General features: G+C 38.2%; 1 protein-coding gene across 13 annotated transcripts in view; it reads right to left on the bottom strand.

The window, feature by feature from the left end:
- The window catches only part of NEO1 (neogenin 1), a 254,483-nt gene that overhangs the window by 115,177 nt on the left and 120,537 nt on the right, over positions 1-18,769 (bottom strand). For all 13 annotated transcript variants that reach the window (XM_063652736.1, XM_054451559.2, XM_054451565.2 and 10 more), the window contains exons 6-7: positions 12,613-12,767; positions 10,714-10,834 (exon numbers count right to left, since the gene is read on the bottom strand). In XM_063652736.1, the coding sequence (XP_063508806.1) occupies positions 10,714-10,834; positions 12,613-12,767 (276 nt within the window). The remainder of the gene's footprint in view (positions 1-10,713; positions 10,835-12,612; positions 12,768-18,769) is intronic.

Here is an 18,769-nt window from a genome sequence, read left to right as displayed (position 1 = left end):
GGTAGGGTGGTGGTCTTGCTCTGTTGCCCAGGCTAGAGTGCAGTGGTGCAATCACGGCTCACTGAAGCCTCCACCTCTCGGGCTCAAGCAATCCTCCCACCTCAGCCTCTTTAGTACCTGGGACCAAAGGTATGTGCCACCACACTTGGCCAATTTTTTTTTTTTAACTTTTTGTGAGGATGGGGTCTCACTATGTTGCCCGGGCTAGTCTTAAACTTTTGGGCTCAAGTAATCCTCCTGCCTCAGCTCCCAAAATGCTGGGATTACAGGAGTGAGCCACCACACCCAGCCTAAATTTTGTATTTTTAAATGAACATTACTTTTTAATAGTTGGCTAATGTGTGATTAGGTTTGTATTTTTTCTTCACTCTTAGTAAAAATGTAAATTGTTACATCATTTACTAAAACCATTTTGACAATTACATAAATTACTGACTCGAACCATTAATTGCTCTTTTAGGAATTTTTCCTAAGGAAAGAATCAGAGATTTGGACAAAGACTACTAATATGAGCATTAATAATTAAAAAAGGAAAAACAGACAGGGATAAAGAACAGAAGAATAGGAAATGACTTAAATGTCCCAAAATAGAGGAAGTAGTTAAAATAATTATAGTACAACCTTATGATGGAAAAGTTTTTTGGCCATTAAAAACCATGCCTTTGAACCCCTGTAATGATATCAGGAAGATCTCAGGATATAATAACAAGTAGAAAAACAAGATACAAAACAATCTATACCAAATAATCTGAATTTAATTTTAAAAAGTGTATATACACATTTAGACATTTCCATACCAAAATGTTAACACTAGTTATCTTTGGGCAGTGATATTTTTCTCAGTGTTCTAAAATAATCATGTATTACTTTTATATAATTAGTAAAGTCTTTTTTTTTTTTTAATACTAAAGTCACCTTTTAATCAGTGGTAAAATTTAGAAAAGCCACCAGATATAACATTGACGACTTTCTGCCAAAAACATGACAGACAGAAGTTAAGAGTCTACAAACAATTCCTTTCACAGGAGAACTGGGTTGTCTTGCAAGAAGTAAGTATAGCAAATTCTGACAGACCTCACTGATATGTCTTGATTTGGTAGGAGAAAGGCAGACGCCTGGGCAGCCTGAAGGAGAAATGATGAAAACTGGCCCACCTTGAGCCTCTTTCCATTTGTGTTCATTAGCATTGCGAATTTCCAATGTAGAATATAATGTTTATATATAGCAGTCCCAAAATCTGTTGGACTGTGGAGCATCCTTTTTGTTCATTTTATTTGCTTTTTAGTAGACCCATTAATACATCTTAAAGGGCACAGTTTGGGAAACACTGATGTAAGGATATTCAAGGGAAGATGGACTAGATTGAGATTCGCAAACTGTGCCCACAGGCCAAATCCAGTGCACTTCCTGCTTTTGTATATAAAGTTTTACAGGAACACAGCCACACATATTTGTTACAGATTGTATTCTGTCTGTGGTGGTTTTCACACTTGTAATAGCAGAGGTGAGCAGTGTAAACAGAGACCAAATGTCAGGTAAAGCCTGAAGTATCTATTCTTTGGCTCTTAACAGAAAGTTTGCCAACCACTGTACTACATGATACGTATCTTTCAGCCCTGATAGTTTGTGATTCTAAGTTATTTCTCATCAGTGGATGTCTGTTTCACTTAAAATTTTTTAAATAAAAAAGGGGGAGGGAGTGGGAGGAAAAAAAGACAAACAGGGAGCAGGAGGATGAAGAATATAAGGATAAGAGAAGAAAGTCAGACTTGGTGTGTGAATAATGAGGAGGAAATGTGCCCTAGTCACTCCAAAAAGGAACTGTTAAAGGGAGAACTACAAACTACAGATAGTTTACTAACATATCTCTGTGATCACTATCTGAGCTTAACTAGAAAAATAATGGAGTGAATTATTGAAAAAGGAAATAAATATTTTGTGATAGTTCTTATCTTCATGAGTCTTGTTTAAAAATAGTATTGAAAGTATCTGAGCATCTTTGACACACAGTATTGTTGTGTGCTATAAGAATCTTACAATAGTTTATTTTCAATTCTACCCTACACATCGGACTACACTACATATACCATTCTGTCACACTTTTAAATTTTATGTTATCAACTATTTCTGTGTTAGACCAGAGTCAGCATATTAGGACCTGCTAACTGTTTTTGTAAACAAAGTTTCACAGGAGCAGCCAAGGTTGTTTGATCTATATGGTGGCTTTTGCGCTACAACGGTAGAGTTAAGTAGCTGTGACAGAGACTGACCCATTAAGCCTAAAATATTTACTATCTGGCCCTTTACAGAAAATTTTGTTGCGTGTTACCCAATTGCTGCCTGCCCTATTCCCCTCACCTCCCCATCACTGGCACCCATTTGCTTTTAAAATCCACTTTATCTTGAATCATGTAAGACAAATATATACTGATATAACTATTTAATTCATGGTGCCTTGCATAATGGCCAGAGGCACATGAGTTTGTGAAGGTGGAAATAAACTATTTAGAGTGAAAAAAAAAAAAGAAAAAATTTTGTGGGCCTGTTTAGACAGTCAATTATCTCTTAAGGCAATTAAATAATTTTAAAAATATATTTTTATATTTACTTTAAAAAAGAAAACACTCTAGCCCACTTTGTTTTAGTCCTTTCACATTTCTTGTAGCATGGGTGTGTCAGCAACAAATTCTCAGTTTCTGTTCTGAAAACGTCTTTATTTCACTTTAATTTTTGAAAGATATTTTTGCTGGGTATAGTTTTGGTTGCCTTTTTTTTTAAGGACTTAAAAAGTTGCTCTGTGTTCACTTGGGCAGCATATACACTAATACTAAAATTGGAACAATACAGTGAAGATTAGCATGGCCCCTTAATTATTTTTCCTAAACTAAAAACTATTGCTCAGTGTCTTCTAGCTCACATTTGTTTTTCTGGCAAAAAGTCTGCTGCAATTCTTATCTTTGTTCCTCTGTACGTAATGTGTCTTTTTTCCTTTTAAATTTCCAATTGCCTTCAAGATTTTTTCATGTTTGGTTTCCAGAAGTTTGACTACGATGTGTAAGTTTGACTACGATGTGTACAGGCATATTTTCTTTTTATTATTATTATTATTATCATCATCATCATGGTATTTAGTTTGCTTGGGGGTCATCTGAGCTTCTTTTTGGTTGTGTGGTTTGATCTCATTCATTTTTTAAAATTCTTGGCCATTATCTATTCAAACATTTGTTTCTCCCTGTCCTTGTTCTGTTTTCCTTGTGAGACTCCCATTTACTTATAATTTACTTATGTTACAGCCTCTGATATTGTCCCATCTTAGATGCTCTGCTCAATGAATGATGTTCCATTGTATAGATGTATCACACTTGGTTTATCCACTCAGATACCGAAGGATATTTTGGTTGCTTCCAAGTTTTGGCAATAATGAGTAAACTTCTTATAAACATTTGTATGTAAGTTTTGTGGGAACATAAATTTTCAACTCATCTGGGTAAACATCAAGGAGCACAATTGCTAAATCTTATGATAAAAATGTTTAATTTTGTAAGAAACTGCCAAAGTGTCTTCGAAAATGGCTGTACCATTATGCATTCCCAGCAACAATGAATAAGAGTTCCTATTGCTCTACATCCTTGTGAGAGTTTGGTGGTACTGTCAGTATTTTGGATTTTAACTATCCTAATAAGCATGTAGAGCAGTTTTAGGTTCATTGCAAAATTGAGCATAAGGTACCAAAATTTCCTCTGCCCTACACATGCACAGTTTCCCCCATTATCAACATCCCCCACTAAAGTGGTACATTTATTACAACTGAATAACCTGTATTGACACATCATTATCACCCAAAGTCCATAGTTTATATTAGTGTTCACTCTTGATATCGCAAATTCTATGGGCTTGGATAAATTTATGACACATATCCTCCATTATAGTATCATACAGAGTAGTTTCACTGCCATAAACATCTGTGTTCTGCTTATTCATCGCCCTCTCCTCCCAAACCCTGGCAACCACTAATCTTTTTACTAACTCCATAGTTTTGCCTTTTCTAGAATGTCATGTAGTTCGAATCATACGGTTTTCAGCCCTTTCAAATTGGCTTCTTTCACTTGGTAATTTGCATTTGTAATTCCTCAAATGCATTACGGTTTGACAGCTCATTTCTTTTTTCTTTTTCTTTTCTTTCTTTTTTTCTTTTGAGACAGAGTCTCACTCTGTCACCCAGGCTGGAGTACAGTGGTGCAATCTTGGCTCACTGCAACCTCCGCCTCCCGGGTTCAAGTGATTCGCATGCTTCAGCCTCCTGAGTAGCTGGGATTACAGGCATGCACCACTACGCCCAGCTAATTTCTGTATTTTTAGTAGACACGGGGTTTTGCCATGTTGGCCAAGCTGGTCTCGAACTCCTGCCCTCAAATGATCTGCCCACCTCCACCTCCCAAAGTGCTGGGATTACAGGCGTGAGCCACAGCACCTGGCCTGGTAGCTCATTTCTTTTTGGTAATGAATAATATTCCACTGTCTAGATGTATAACGGTTTATTTATTCTTTCATCTACTGAAGGACATCTTGGTAATTGGGAATAAAGATGCTACAAACACATTTGCATGGTTTTGTGTGGACATAACTTTTCAACTCATTCAGGTAAATACCAAGAAGTGCAACTGCTGGATCAGATGTTAAGAGTGTGTGTTGTTTTTGAGTTCTTAGTCTGACTCATCTTGCAGTCTGTTAGGAGTATAACCTCAAGTAATTTTAAAAATAAAGGTATATATGAAACCCTGTCTCTACTAAAAATGCAAAAGTTAGCCAGGTGTGGTGGCGCACACCTGTAATCCCAGCTATTCAGGAGGCTGAGGCAGGAGAATTGCTTGAATCCAGGAGGTGGAGGTTGCAGTGAGCTGAGATCGCGCCACTGCACTACAGCCTGGGCGACCAGTGAAACTCCGTCTCAAAAAAAAAAAAATTAATTAATTAATTTTTAAAAAAGGTATATAAAGAATGAAATGTGAATGGTATATTTTCTAAGAATATCTTTCTATTGCATAGAAGTCACAAAGGCTGAAATTAGTTCTATTGATTAGTTTCTCTCTCAATAGATGGGCTTATTAAAGTCTATTAATTTTTGCTTGAATGCTGAACATTGTATGCTGAACAGCAGTAAAAGTATTATTTACACCTGAAAAATGGTATGCTTATTTTTCTGTCATGCCACTAGTGTGAAAGAGTTTAGTTAATCTAGTCAGGAATTGAGCTTGGAATGGATTTTATTGTTATAGTTACCTTAAGTATACTATGGGTTTCAAATTCCTCTACTGGGAGACTACCATTGTCCTGTGCTTAGGAGCCAGAGTTTCTCTCTCTTTTTTTTTTCCTTTCCTCTGAGTTTTCAACCACTCCAGCATACCAACACCACAGGATATCCCTCTGTGCTCTTGACCTTTCCCAAATAGTAGAAAGCTCATGGCTGGGGCAGCTAGGATTCTCCATTGTTCTGGTCCAGCCTCAGTCTTAGGTAGGCCCTCTGGCTCTTCTTCCTGTGGCAGTCAAAATCTGCCTTGTATTTGTATTGGTCTTAGGTGGAAGTTTCCTACTCTTCTTCCCCTAGTAGTAAAAGACCTCTCCTTGGTATCAGTGTAGAATCCTGAGGCCCAAAATGATTTCTGCGCCTCTTTCAGAAGTAAAGGGTTTTCTCTTCTACCCTTTCCCCAGCATCAATGAGTCTCTGCCTGCATCCTGGGCACAGGAGGGTTCCTCCTCTAAGAAGCACAGGGGTTTGACTTCTAATCTCCCTTCAGAAACTTATGAAATCAGAAGGTTTTCTGACCCTCCCCCATTGGTTTAAGGCTTAAAGGGGAAGGATCTGAGTAAATGGGAAGGCCTTTGTCCTGTCTCCCAGGCACAAAGGCCTCTCTGCATCACTCTCTCTCTCTGCAGCTGCAGATCATCACTTCCTTCATCCCTACACCACAGAGATGGCTTTCTGTAGTCTCCTGCTTTTGCCTCCTCTTAATTGGGAGTACTCTGTGGAGCCCCAAGGAAAAGCGTTTGCAAGAAAAGTGTAAACTCCCTTTCTGTCCGAGGCCCCCAGACATTCCAAACTAGGCCATAGTTGGCCTTGTAGTTAAAGGCCTTTTAGTTGAAACTCTAGGAGTTTTCCTCTTACTCACTTTTACAGTAGCCGTCTCTTTCTCTTGTGTTCTGCCAAAAGTGAAACAATGCATATGATCTATGCCTTTGAGGGGGTTGCGTGGGGAGGGTTGTCCTTTTTGGAATTTAGGTTATTTGGTTGCTGTTATGGTTTGGCTGTGTCCCCACCCAAACCTCACCTTGAATTGTAGCTCCCATAATTCCCATGCGTTGTGGAAGGGACCTAGTGGGGGATAATTAAATCATGGGGGCGGTTCTCCCCATACTGTTCTTGTGGTAGTGAGTAAATCTCACGATATGGTGATTTCATAAGTGGTTTCCCCTTTCACTTGACTCCCATTCTCTCTTGCCTGCCACCATGTAACATGTGCCTTTTGCCTTCTGCCATGATTGTGAGGCCTCCCCAGCCATGTGGAACTGTGAGTCCATTAAACCTCTTTTTCTTTATAAATTACCCAGTCTCAGGTATGTCTTTATCAGCAGTGTGAAAATGGACTAATATATTTGCTTTGCATGCTCAGCTCTCTGCTGGGCTCAAGAGAACTTACGACATTGTAGATTACTAAGCTCTTTCTTGTGGTGAGAATGGGATTTTCTTTATGCACCTCTTTATATCCTAAACAGAAGTGAAAATCTCCTTCCACTTTCATCTGCCTTCCTTTTCTATTTTTGTAAAGGTGTCACCATTCTTCTAGTGATATGGTTTGGATGTGTCCCCACCCAAATCTTATCTTGAATTGTAACTCCCACAATTCCCATTCCACCTCCCAGTGGAATCACCACTGGGAGGTGATTGAATTATAGGAGTGGGTCTTTCCTGTGCTGTTCTCGTGATAGTGAATGAGTCTCATGAGATCTGATGGCTTGGAAAATGGGAGTTTCCCTGCACAAGCTCTCTCTTTGCCTGCTGCCATCCATATAAGATGTGACTCGCTCCTCCTTGCCTTCCGCCATGATTGTGAGACCTCCCCAGCTATGTGGAACTGTAAGTACCATTAAATCTCTTTCTTTCGTAAATTGCCCTGTTTCAGGTATGTCTTTATCAGCAGCGTGAAAACGGACTAATACACCTAGTTACCCAGAACTCGGATAAACCTGATAAACCTTGGAAGTATCTCTGACTTCTCTATAACAATGTTTAATGTTCAATCAGTTGATAAAGTCTCAATCAGATAAATCACTAACACTTCTGATATAGTTTGGATATTTGTCCCTGCCCAAATCTTATGTGAAAAGGTAATCCCCAATGTTGGAGGTGGAACCTGGTGGGAGGTGTTTGGGTCATGGGGGAAGATCCCTAATGGCTTGGTGCTGTACTTGAGATAGTGAGTTCTCACAAGATCTGGTTGTTTAAAAGTGTGTGGCACCCCCTACTTCACTCTCTTGATCTTCGTCCTGCCATGTGAGATGCCTGCTCCCCCCTTGCCTTCCACCATGATTGGAAGCTTCCTGAGGCCTCCCCAGGAGCCAAGCAGACGCCAGCACCATGCTTCCTGTACAGCCTGCAGAACTGTGAGCCAATTAAACCTCTTTCCTTTATAAATTACCTAGCCTCAGGTATTTCTTTATAGCAATGCAAGAACAGACTAACACAATCTCCTTAGTAGGATCCTTTTCCACCGATTTCTCTAGTTTAAGTACTTATCATCTCACAATGGCCTCATAACAATTTTCCTTCAACCAGCTTGCACTCTGTCTTCCTCTAAACCTGACTTTATCATCATAATCATTATACACGGCAAATTGTTTTTATTATTTATAATCATGCACTCTGATCCTATTCTGCTGTTAAAGGCTACCTTACTACAGGAACAGGTCTTCTATTTTATTTCCATACTGACCCAGGTCTTCCTTTGAATTAACATCTAGAAATCTTATAATTCAAGGCCTATTACAAAGGGGACACCTTACATGAAAAAATTCCCTGATCACACAGACAGAATTCCTCTCTTCTGAACTGTATGCTGCTTTATTTATGCATCTGGACTGGTATTCAAGTTTTATATATCTCTTACATCCCTTATTATATTGTAAACTCTAAAAAAGCAGAGCTCAGATCTAATAAGTTACTGTATTCCTTCTTTTAGCTTTCCTGTATAAATATTTATCTTGCAAATTAAAACAGCAAAATAGAAAACACAATTAATAACATGACACTTAGTCTTCTTATAATCTATGCATCTTTAATGCATGCCCAATAATGTCACTAAAAAATTTCATCACCTCATAAAACACTATTCTCAAAAAGAGAGAAGCAAATACACTATGACTACAATTTTTACACTATCCAAATATTTTCAGAGGAAAGCCCAATTAGGATTAGTTTAGGAACTTCCTGGCATACTTAACCATTTCTACTGTTAGAGTTAGATTTGTAACAGTAATTTCAAACACAAATATACTGAAGTGCATTTGCTTAGTTCCATGTAAATAAATATACCCCAAATAGCCATGAGGTTTACTAAGAAAAGTCACTGCCACAAGTAAAAAGAAATAAGCCTATCTACCTCACTAATTCTGCTAGTGCCTTATTTGGTAATTGTACTCAGGCATTTCACCAAGATGGAAAAATGGCATGCTTCTACTAAAATCATTTCCAATAAACAGGGGAGGGTATACACAAACCTAAGAAGAAAAAAAGCAGTTCTAATATTTTATGCTTTTCTGTAACAGCACTCTCAAGTATATTTTTCAAAAAACAGCACAGAAAAATCCTACATATATGCCATGTTAGTGAAAAGCCAGAGTAGGTGCCATCTTTGCCAATTAGCTTCCCTGGCCAAACTACAATCATCAGAGAAATTCTTCCTGGAGGCACACCAATACCTGATTGTATTTGACTTGAATAAAAGATCAGATGTCTAAAGTGGCATCTTTTTCATGTAATTTTGAGAAATGCTCAAAATGAAAAATTTTTCAGTTGCTAAAACAAATGAATAATGCACCCAACACGTACTCTTATCAATTTAACACAGAACTGTTATCCAATAATTCAACTTCTAGTAATTTACTATAAGAAAATAATCACATAAAAAGTTCAATACATCATTATTTATAATAGGAAAAAACAGGTGACAATCTAAATGTTAACCAATATAAAATCTGCTATATAAAACAGTGTGTATATATATATATTATTTAATAAGAAACAATATTGATGCAGATCAACTGTTGACATAGAAAGATGTACACAGCATGCTGTTGCAACAAAACAGGAAATTATAAAACCATACACAGTGTACCCAGGTGGTAGGATTTGGAGGGTGTACCAGTTATCAATTTATTGCCTCTCAGCTCCAAATTCTGACTTCATTGCCTATATTGCAAAAACAGAGCCACGTCCTTTATATGCTTTTCCTTTGCCAGCTGGCATATGTATTAAACTTTATCAATAGAAGGCAATGGAGATACAGTACAGAAGAAAGGAGTTTCCTTCCTGGTTCTAGTGTACTACCCCGGCAGCCTCCTATAGCCAGCAGCTTCCCCTTACACCTGATCCACTGGGTGGTTTTGCAGCAGAATGCCTCCAGTGAGATACCTCTCTGTAAGCAGCTTTCCCCAACCCTCAAGAAAGGAGATTTTGAGCAAGTTTAGAGAGCAAAACACCACATCAACTTCTCTGCCATCTAGTAAACCATGGTTACACCCTCTCCAACAGGGTCTGGATCTCAACCGCAAAAAGAGGGGCCTCTTCCTGAGGGCTCTATCTCAGACCTAGGGGTTGTAGTTGCTCCTGATAGTTGCCATTCTTATATTGTCTAGAGTTCTCTTTACTTCTTATTAGTCAAAACTTTGTTACTCCAATCCCAATATCAATGTTAATTCCTTATATTAAACCTCTGCTCAAATTACACTGTGGGTTCCCTAATTTGAGATACAGGATGGATTTTTTTCTTTATACTTTTCATTGTTATCTGAATTTTTAAATAATAAACTTGGTTTTTTGGTGGTAATTAGAAAAGGTAAATTAATTGTATTCTGGAAAAACTAAAAATTTCAATGCAAAATAAATACTAAGTTTTTCTAAGAAATGTGGATTTGATAAACTAGTGCCTATGATTTTAACTTATGTTTGATATACAGTAGTCAGGGTTTTATGAATGTTGACTATTTTGTGCCAACAGCCCAGAACTGTCACTTATATGTAAGCAGAAAACAATGAGCTCTGCTTCCAAAGTTATTTAGTTTTCTCAGTGTTTGAATGTTATTTTTTGTAAGAGTATTAATAAAAGTGTATAGAATTGGAAAAAAAAGAAGTTTTTCTTTATAGGACAGAAATATATTTGTGAGATTAAGATGACTAAATTCTTTAAAAAATTAATTTATTAAGACTATAATATTCAGTTTTTCTTTTCTTAGTAAAAATTTCTTTTCAACATTATCCAAAATTGTGCTTCTAGGTAATTTTATGTAATACAAATGATTTAGACTGCTATTCTTTTTCTCTTAGTTATGCCACATATTGGCATTTACTAATGGGTTATCAATCATGAGTTATTTGGACTGATGGGTGCTCGTTCATCAAGCACACAGCCTCTATCATCTGACTATTTCAGCCTCTCTTACCATGTTCAAGGATTATCAGTTGGGCTCCAGCTTGTGCATTTCCAACATCATTTTCAGCAATGCACTGATAGAACCCTTCATCCGATTTCACCAGACCCAAAACTTGAAGATTATGTTCCTTCTGAAGAAGAAAAGTATAAATAAAATTTCATGATTTAATTGATAAATACCAGATCAAAATCTCAAAAACATGCTTTTTGGAGAGGAAAAAAAAAAGTAAAGTTTTTATGATTCAATTATTAAATATTATCCATCTAAGTACTTGTTAACTCAATTTCATACTAAAGCATTGGCAAGGTACTAATTTAACTGAATAGAAGAGTACATACTGTCATTCACAATGAAGAACTTAACGCATGGAAAGTCATACTCTCACTGTTTGCAAACTTACACCTTTGTTTGGAAAAAGATCTGGCACGCAACACCATCTAACCATAGTTGAAGTCCAATTTGTGAATTTAAGGTATTGTTTTTCCTAAGACTATCTATAATATCAATAGTTCTAACAGATTAGACTACAATAAATTACATGAAGCCAGGTGAGCTTTCCTTAAATGAAAAAGTACTATATGAATGTCAACTATTATTATTGGGCCAGGAGCAGTGGCTCACACTTGTAACCCCAGCACTTTGGGAGGCCGAGGCAGGAGGATCACTTGAGCCCAGGAGCTGAAGACCAGACCGAGCAACACAGTGAAACCCCATCTCTACAAAACATACAAAATTGGCTCGTCATGGTAGTGCGTGCCTGTAGTTCCAGCTACTCAGGTTGGCAGGAGGATTGCTTAAGCACAATAGTTTGAGGCTGCAGTGAGCTATGATCACACCATTGCACTCCAGCCAGGGTGACAGAGCGAGACCCTGTCTTCAAAAAAAAAAAAAAAAAAAAAATTTTTAACTATTGTTATTGGTATAATAAATATGATTTAAAAATTTTCTAAAGTTTCCAAATATTGATTTTAAAAGGCTATTTTAACTATAACTGATTGCTTTTTAATGTTAAATACTTGTGACTTTACTTACTTCTTGTAACAGGAGATCATGCATTTCAAAAATAGAAAATATATTTCTAAGAATGAATTACTTATATGACAAATTTGTAATGAGATTTTATGTCTTTAACAACTACAGTTCTGATCATTTTTATGAATGTCGTTTATAGATCTCAAGGTATGTCATTAATTTTTATTACTAAAGCTGGATAATTCTATTACTAAAATGTTAGATATCGATGATAATATTAGTAGGTAATATCTAAGAAGCATTTACTATATATATAGTAAAAAGCAATTATGGCTGAGTGTTCTTAAATACATTTGACACTTTTTAAATGCATTTTTAAAAAAGAAATCTTTGTAACTATTGATACAACAATTGTCCAACACTGGGTCATCCTTATTTTGAAGGATCTGGACATCAGTATACAATTTAAGGTTAAGTTTTGTATAGTCAGTTGCATTCTTACATATTATGTTTTTCAAAAGGATCATCTTTCCACACTTCAAGGAGAAGTGTAAAAAGTGTGGAAAGATTTCTGCTTCTTGAACAGAGAGCTGTGAAGACAACTGAGGACACACATACACGCACACATGTATGTGCTAATCATCTGCCAGAAAATGGTGGCGGCTGTGTTTCAGAGTGCCAGTGTGTTCAAGTAAGAGTCTAGACTCTAGGCTTAGGTAAGCCACTGACTTGCTATGTGATCTTACATAAGCTACCATAATATTTCTGGTCTCGGCTTTCTCATCAGCCAATGAAGGTATTACATTCTATGTGAATTCTTCTATTTCATTTGCAGTACACAAACTAGTATATATAAGATAACTGATCTCCCGGTGACTACATTTAAAAATATCTAAAGGTTACAGAAATAAACACACTTCTTTGAAAAATACTTACTACAATCTTAAAATAATCACTTGGGATAACCATATCCCCATTTTTGACCCACTTCACAGTTGGAGTCGGTTTTCCAGTCACTTCACATTCAAATACAATATCCATAGATTCGTGAGCATATATATTAGTAGGTTGCTTCAGGAATTCAGGTTGAGCTTTAAAATAAAAAGGAAATTAAGACATTAATGAAAATAGAACTAGGCAGCTATTCATATTTCAACCAATTTTCTAAATCATAAAATCCACAGGATTTTTACTCATTATTTGAAGCTTTCACATATTTTTGCAAAAACATAAAATAAATATATAATAAAAATACATGTTAGGAATAGAATTATCTTTAAAAAATGACTTGCTGCTACAACCAACTGTTTTAAAGATAATTTCTGAGTTTCCTTATTTGGAACTATTTACTAAGTTGACTATATTGGAGAAATTAAAAATGTCTAAACATAAATATTAAAGACTACTTCCCTAAGATTTATACAATTTTCTAAGAGCTATAATTAGAATCCAAAGAGTTGAAAAGATTGATAAAACTTTCCTTTTCAGTCAACTTCATAAGTAACAACAACAATAACAAAAAGTAAAACAAATGCCACATTAGGGTCCTTAAACAGCTCACTCATGCAACACACTCCTATTACTAAGATCTCTCATTATATGCAATGGTTTTACAGGGTGATGGGGAAAGGACAAGTATATTTGAAAAAGTCTGAATATTCCAGTAGCTCCCTTTCCACATGCCCACAGTTGTAAATGGCTAACTTCAACTAATAGATCATAATATTTTTAATTGGAAGGGTTGAAGTAGATCATCTAGTCCAGCATCCTACCTAATGATATTATTTCCTATATGACATCCTTGACAAAGGATCTTAGTGATCCGTGTTTGCAAAGTACGAATGACAGGAACTCCCTACATCACAAAGCAGCAAGCTCCATTGCAGGCTAGTTCTATGAAATAACAACAACAATGGCAACGACAGCAGCTTTATTTACAGTTGACCTAACATCTGCCCAGCCTGCTGGGATTTTGATTGGGATTGCGTTGAATTTGTGGCAACTTGACATCTTAAAAATACTGTCTTCTTTTCCCTGAACACAGGTTTATCAGATAAAGTCTGATTCTTTCATAAATGTTTTACAGATTTCAGTAAGCAAATCTCATTCATGCTTTGTTAGATAAATACCTAGGTATTTCAAATATTTTTGATGCTATTCTAAGTGGTACTTTAAATTTTTTAAAATTTCCAGTTGTTCTCTGCTAGTATGTAGGAATGAAATTGATTTATGTGTATTAACCTTTTATCCTGTGGCCATCCTAAATTATCTCATTAGCTGTATCAGCTTCTGTAAATACAGTTTGGGGATTATCTACATAGACAATCATGCTTGTATGTGAGTAGAGACAGATTTATTTATGCCTTTCCAATCTCCCTTTCCTTTTTTAAAAAAGAACTTTTTTGGCCTATTGCACTGTCTAGAGCAGGCCCTGGAGAGAAATCTAAACTAGCTACATAACTTAGGTAAATGAAGAACAACAGTACAGAGAGGAGGTAGAACCCCAGGCAAGCAGAACCTCCCTCAAGGAGGGAAATCATGTATAATCTTAGGAAACAACATATATTCACAGTGATGGAAGATCCAGAAAACATATATCTGTACAACAAGATGAAATCAGGGAAATCTATTAATAGCAAATTTGACTTGATCCTTTCAAACAATGACAAGCCATTTATATTTATTCTTTTGTGAATTATGTATATAAATATGTTGCCGTTTTTCCAATTAGAGTGTTTATAATTTTCTTATCTATATATAAGAGCTTTTTGTATAATGAGAGTTATTATTTCAAGGCTCTCAGCTCCAAATCTGTCCTTCTTTGCAGTAGTGAATATGGACTTTTGTCAGCTGGTGCTTTGTTAACAGCACTGGGGAAACACTGCACAGCAAAGCAGAGTGATGGGCTTAATTTTCAGCTTGGAGGATGCTCTTCTTTTTGCTCCTATGGTGAGGCTGATTGTAAAAGACCCAATAATGATCACCCTCCTGTAAGTTTCTCTAGCTTACTCCAGCATGTGGCTTTCTGTGCACCAGCTCCGACACACTGCATCCCATTGGATAGGGTCCTGTACACCAGCTCCAACTCATGTCATCCCAGTGGGCAATTTTCTGCTTATAATCTGTCCAGCCCACAGCACCCCAGAGGTGTTTTCTGCACACCAGCTCTGAGGCCTCCCAGCAGAGGATTTCCTTTGCCTCAGCTTTGGCCCATAGCTACGTCCTTTGGCAGCAGCTACACTTTCTCCAACAAGGTCTGAACAACAGTCTTCCTGATTTTTGGATTCTCTCCCTCAGCTCAAGAGGTAGTCATAGCTAATGCCTATATTTACTATTTTTGTATTCTTTAATGTCGTATTTTGCCCTTTTTAGTAAGTAGATTTTAATAGTTAATAATTCTTTTTTTTTTTTTTAGATGGAGTCTCACTCTACTGCCCAGGCTGGAGTGCAATGGTGTGATCTCGGCTCACTGCAATCTCTACCTCACAGGTTCAAGTGATTCTTGTGCCTCAGCCTCCCAGGTAGCTGGGATTACAGACGTGCACCACCACACCCAGCTAATTTTTGTATTTTTAGTAGAAACAGGGTTTCACCATGTTGGCCAGGCTGGTCTCGAACTCCCGACCTCAGGTGATCCACCTGCCTCGGCCTCCCAAAGTGCTGGGATTACAGGCATGAGCCACCGCGACTGGCCATTAATAATTCTTTATATTAAATTTGCTCTGTTCAAATGCCTAGTATAGTTTCTGGCTTCTAACTGGGCCCTGACTAATGCAGTAAGCTACGAACCCCTTGTCTTCACGCTGCCAATATTTGTTTCCTCTTCTGTCTTTAACTAAAGGCATCTATTGTAACAAAGTTTTATGTTTGCATATGGTAAAATTTATAAGTTCTCTTCATTTTAGCATCTGTATTTCACTATTTTTACTCCAAAGGCTTTCCCTTCTTCTGTACTATAACAACATTCACTTGTATGTTCTTCTAATATTTCTAAGAAACAGACTAGACTTACTAAGTATCCAGCTTTACATGTATCTGGCAAGATCAGTCATCCCAAAAAGAATGACCGATTTGAAAGATTTAATACTAAAATCTATATACTCTTGGAAGTTTATTTCAGGACACTAACTGGTTTCAACCATCTGCCTATTCCTGGGCCAGAACCATAAAATTATTATAACTATGCAATATGTTATAATATATGGTGGAACAAATATTCTTCCTTTATTTCCTCAAAATTTTTCTAACATGTTTGTTTAGTGTTCCACCCCCCAGATAAATTTAGACTCATCTTATGTTAAGTTTGTCTGTTCCTTCTCAAAGCAAACAGACAAACAAGAACTTGGAGTTTTCATTTGAACTGCAATACATTTTAGATGCAGGAAAACTGAACATGTTTGCAACTGTGAGTCTTTCTATTTAGAACAAGGTTACTTAAGCTTACTTGTGTTAAATAAAATTTATGGGAGACTACTAATATGGACTAAGCTTCTACTCTACAGATCAAACCAAACAGATTGAACCAAAATGAAGTCACTCGTGCTAAAGTTGCATATCAACAAACTAAACCTAAGTTATTTATCTCACCTTCTTTTTTTTTTTAAGTACTTATTGATCATTCTTGGGTGTTTCTCTCGGAGAGGGGGATGTGGCAGGGTCATAGGATAATAGTCTAGAGAAGGTCAGCAGATAAACACATGAACAAAGGTCTCTGGTTTTCCTAGGCAGAGGTCCCTGCGGCCTTCTGCAGTATTTGTGCCCCTGGGTACTTGAGATTAGGGAGTGGTGATGACTCTTAAAGAGCATGCTGCCTTCAAGCATCTGTTTAACAAAGCACATCTTGCACTGCCCTTAATCCATTTAACCCTGAGTTGACACAGCACATGTTTCAGAGAGCAGGGGGCTGGGGGCAAGGCCATAGATCAACAGCATCCCAAGGCAGAAGAATTTCTCCTCCCAGACGGGGAGGCCAGGTAGAGGCGCTCCTCACTTCCCAGACGGGGCGGCCAGGTAGAGGCGCTCCTCACTTCCCAGACATGGCGACCGGGCAGAGGCGCTCCTCACTTCCTCCCAGACGGGGTGGCGGCCGGGCAGAGGCGCTCCTCACCTCCCAGACGGGGCGGCCGGGCAGAGGCGCTCCTCACTTCCCAGACGGGGTGGCTGGGCCTAGGCGCTCCTCACATCCCAGACGGGGCGGCCGGGCAGAGGCGCTCCTCACATCCCAGACGATGGGCGGCCAGGCAGAGACACTCCTCACCTCCTACACGGGATGGCAGCCAGGCAGAGGCGCTCCTCAGTTCCCAGACGGGGCGGCCGGGCAGAGGGGCTCCTCATATCCCAGACGATGGGCGGCCAGGCAGAGACGCTCCTCACTTCCTAGACGGGGTGGCGGCTGGGCAGAGGCTGTAATCTTAGTACTTTGGGAGGCCAAGGCAGGCGGCTGGGAGGTGGAGGTTGTAGTGAGCCGAGATCACGCCACTGCACTCCAGCCTGGGCAACATTGAGCATTGAGTGAGCGAGACTCCGTGTGCAATCCCAGCACCTCGGGAGGCCGAGGCGGGCAGATCACTCCAGGCCAGGAGCTGGAGACCAGCCCGGTCAACACGGTGAAACCCTGTCTCCACCAAAAATACAAAAACCAGTCAGGCGTGGCGGTGCGCACCTGCAATCCCAGGCACTTGGCAGGCCGAGGCAGGAGAATCACAGGAGCCCGAGGCAGGGAGGTTGCAGCGAGCTGAGATCATGGCAGTACAGTCCAGCCTCGGCAACAGAGGGAGACCGAAGAAAGAAGGAGAGGGAGACCAAAGAAAGAGGAGGGAGAGGGGGAGGGGGAGGGGGAGCTATCTGACCTTCTGAGAAATCAGGAGAGTGTGTGTGTCAAATCCCCAAATGGGACAGTTTTGGCCAACATAAGAAAGTCCCCTCTGCTTTGACCCTTACAATGAAAGTAATCTGAAGCAACTAATGTTAACCAGTCCACTTTGTTTCTTTGTTCCTGCTCAAGTTTCCCTGCAAAAACTAACTGTTCTGCCTGCCCAGTGTAGTGCTTATCTATTCTTTAGATGAGATGCTGCCTGACTCATGAATTACTATTAAAAGCCATTATATCATTTAACTAAATTTGTAAAAATTCTGTCTTTTGACTCTTGGATATTCTTTGATAATGATTTACTGTAAAGCAGTTGTAAAGACTAGGAGTAAAGAGACATAAAGTTGAGTTCTGGTTCTACCACTGGACATTTTGCTAAATGTGAGTTTCAAACCCCTGGGTTACTAAATAAGGAATTCAACTAGACTATTCCTAAGTACACTAAGATCTTTAGCCAATGATTTATAACTTTAACATATATCTTTGATGTGTGATAATTAACACATCAAAGCTAACATTCATAAGTGCTTTCCACTTATAACCATTTAGTTCCTACAACAATTCTATTATGCAGTTAATATTATATTATTTCCATTTTATAGACAAGGACACTAATACACAGAGAAGCTAAGTAACTCCATAGCATAAGGCTTAGTCAGTGACAGATCTGGATTTTGAACCCAGGCAGTCTGACTCCAAAATCTATATTCTTTTAAAAAAACTTTATTTAAGAGAAGAGAATAAATCCCATGTACCTATTATGTTGATTCAACAATTATCAAGTCATGGTCAATACTGATTCATCTATGCCTTAATCCATTCTATTCCCAACCTCTACCCTACACACATATTATTTGGAAAGCAAACTCCATGTATTACACTATTTCATATATAAATATTTGAGTACCTCTATAAGCCAAGAACTCTCATTTCTTTTATTATTATTATTATACTTAAAAGTTTTAGGGTACATATGCACAATGTGCAGGTTAGTTACATATGTATACATGTGCCATGCTGGTGTGCTGCACCCATTAACTCGTCATTTAGCATTAGGTATATCTCCTAATGCTAACCCTCCCCCCTCCCCCCACCCCACAACAGTCCCCAGAGTGTGATGTTCCCCTTCCTGTGTCCATGTGTTCTCATTGTTCAATTCCCATCTATGAGTGAGAACATGTGGTGTTTGCTTCTTTGTCCTTGTGATAGTTTACTGAGAATGAT

The sequence above is a fragment of the Pongo pygmaeus genome, chromosome 16, assembly GCF_028885625.2.
Source record: "Pongo pygmaeus isolate AG05252 chromosome 16, NHGRI_mPonPyg2-v2.0_pri, whole genome shotgun sequence".
NCBI classification, from domain to species: domain Eukaryota; kingdom Metazoa; phylum Chordata; class Mammalia; order Primates; family Hominidae; genus Pongo; species Pongo pygmaeus.
Note: the sequence above shows the minus strand (reverse complement) of the source record. Positions and strands in the feature narration are given on the sequence as shown.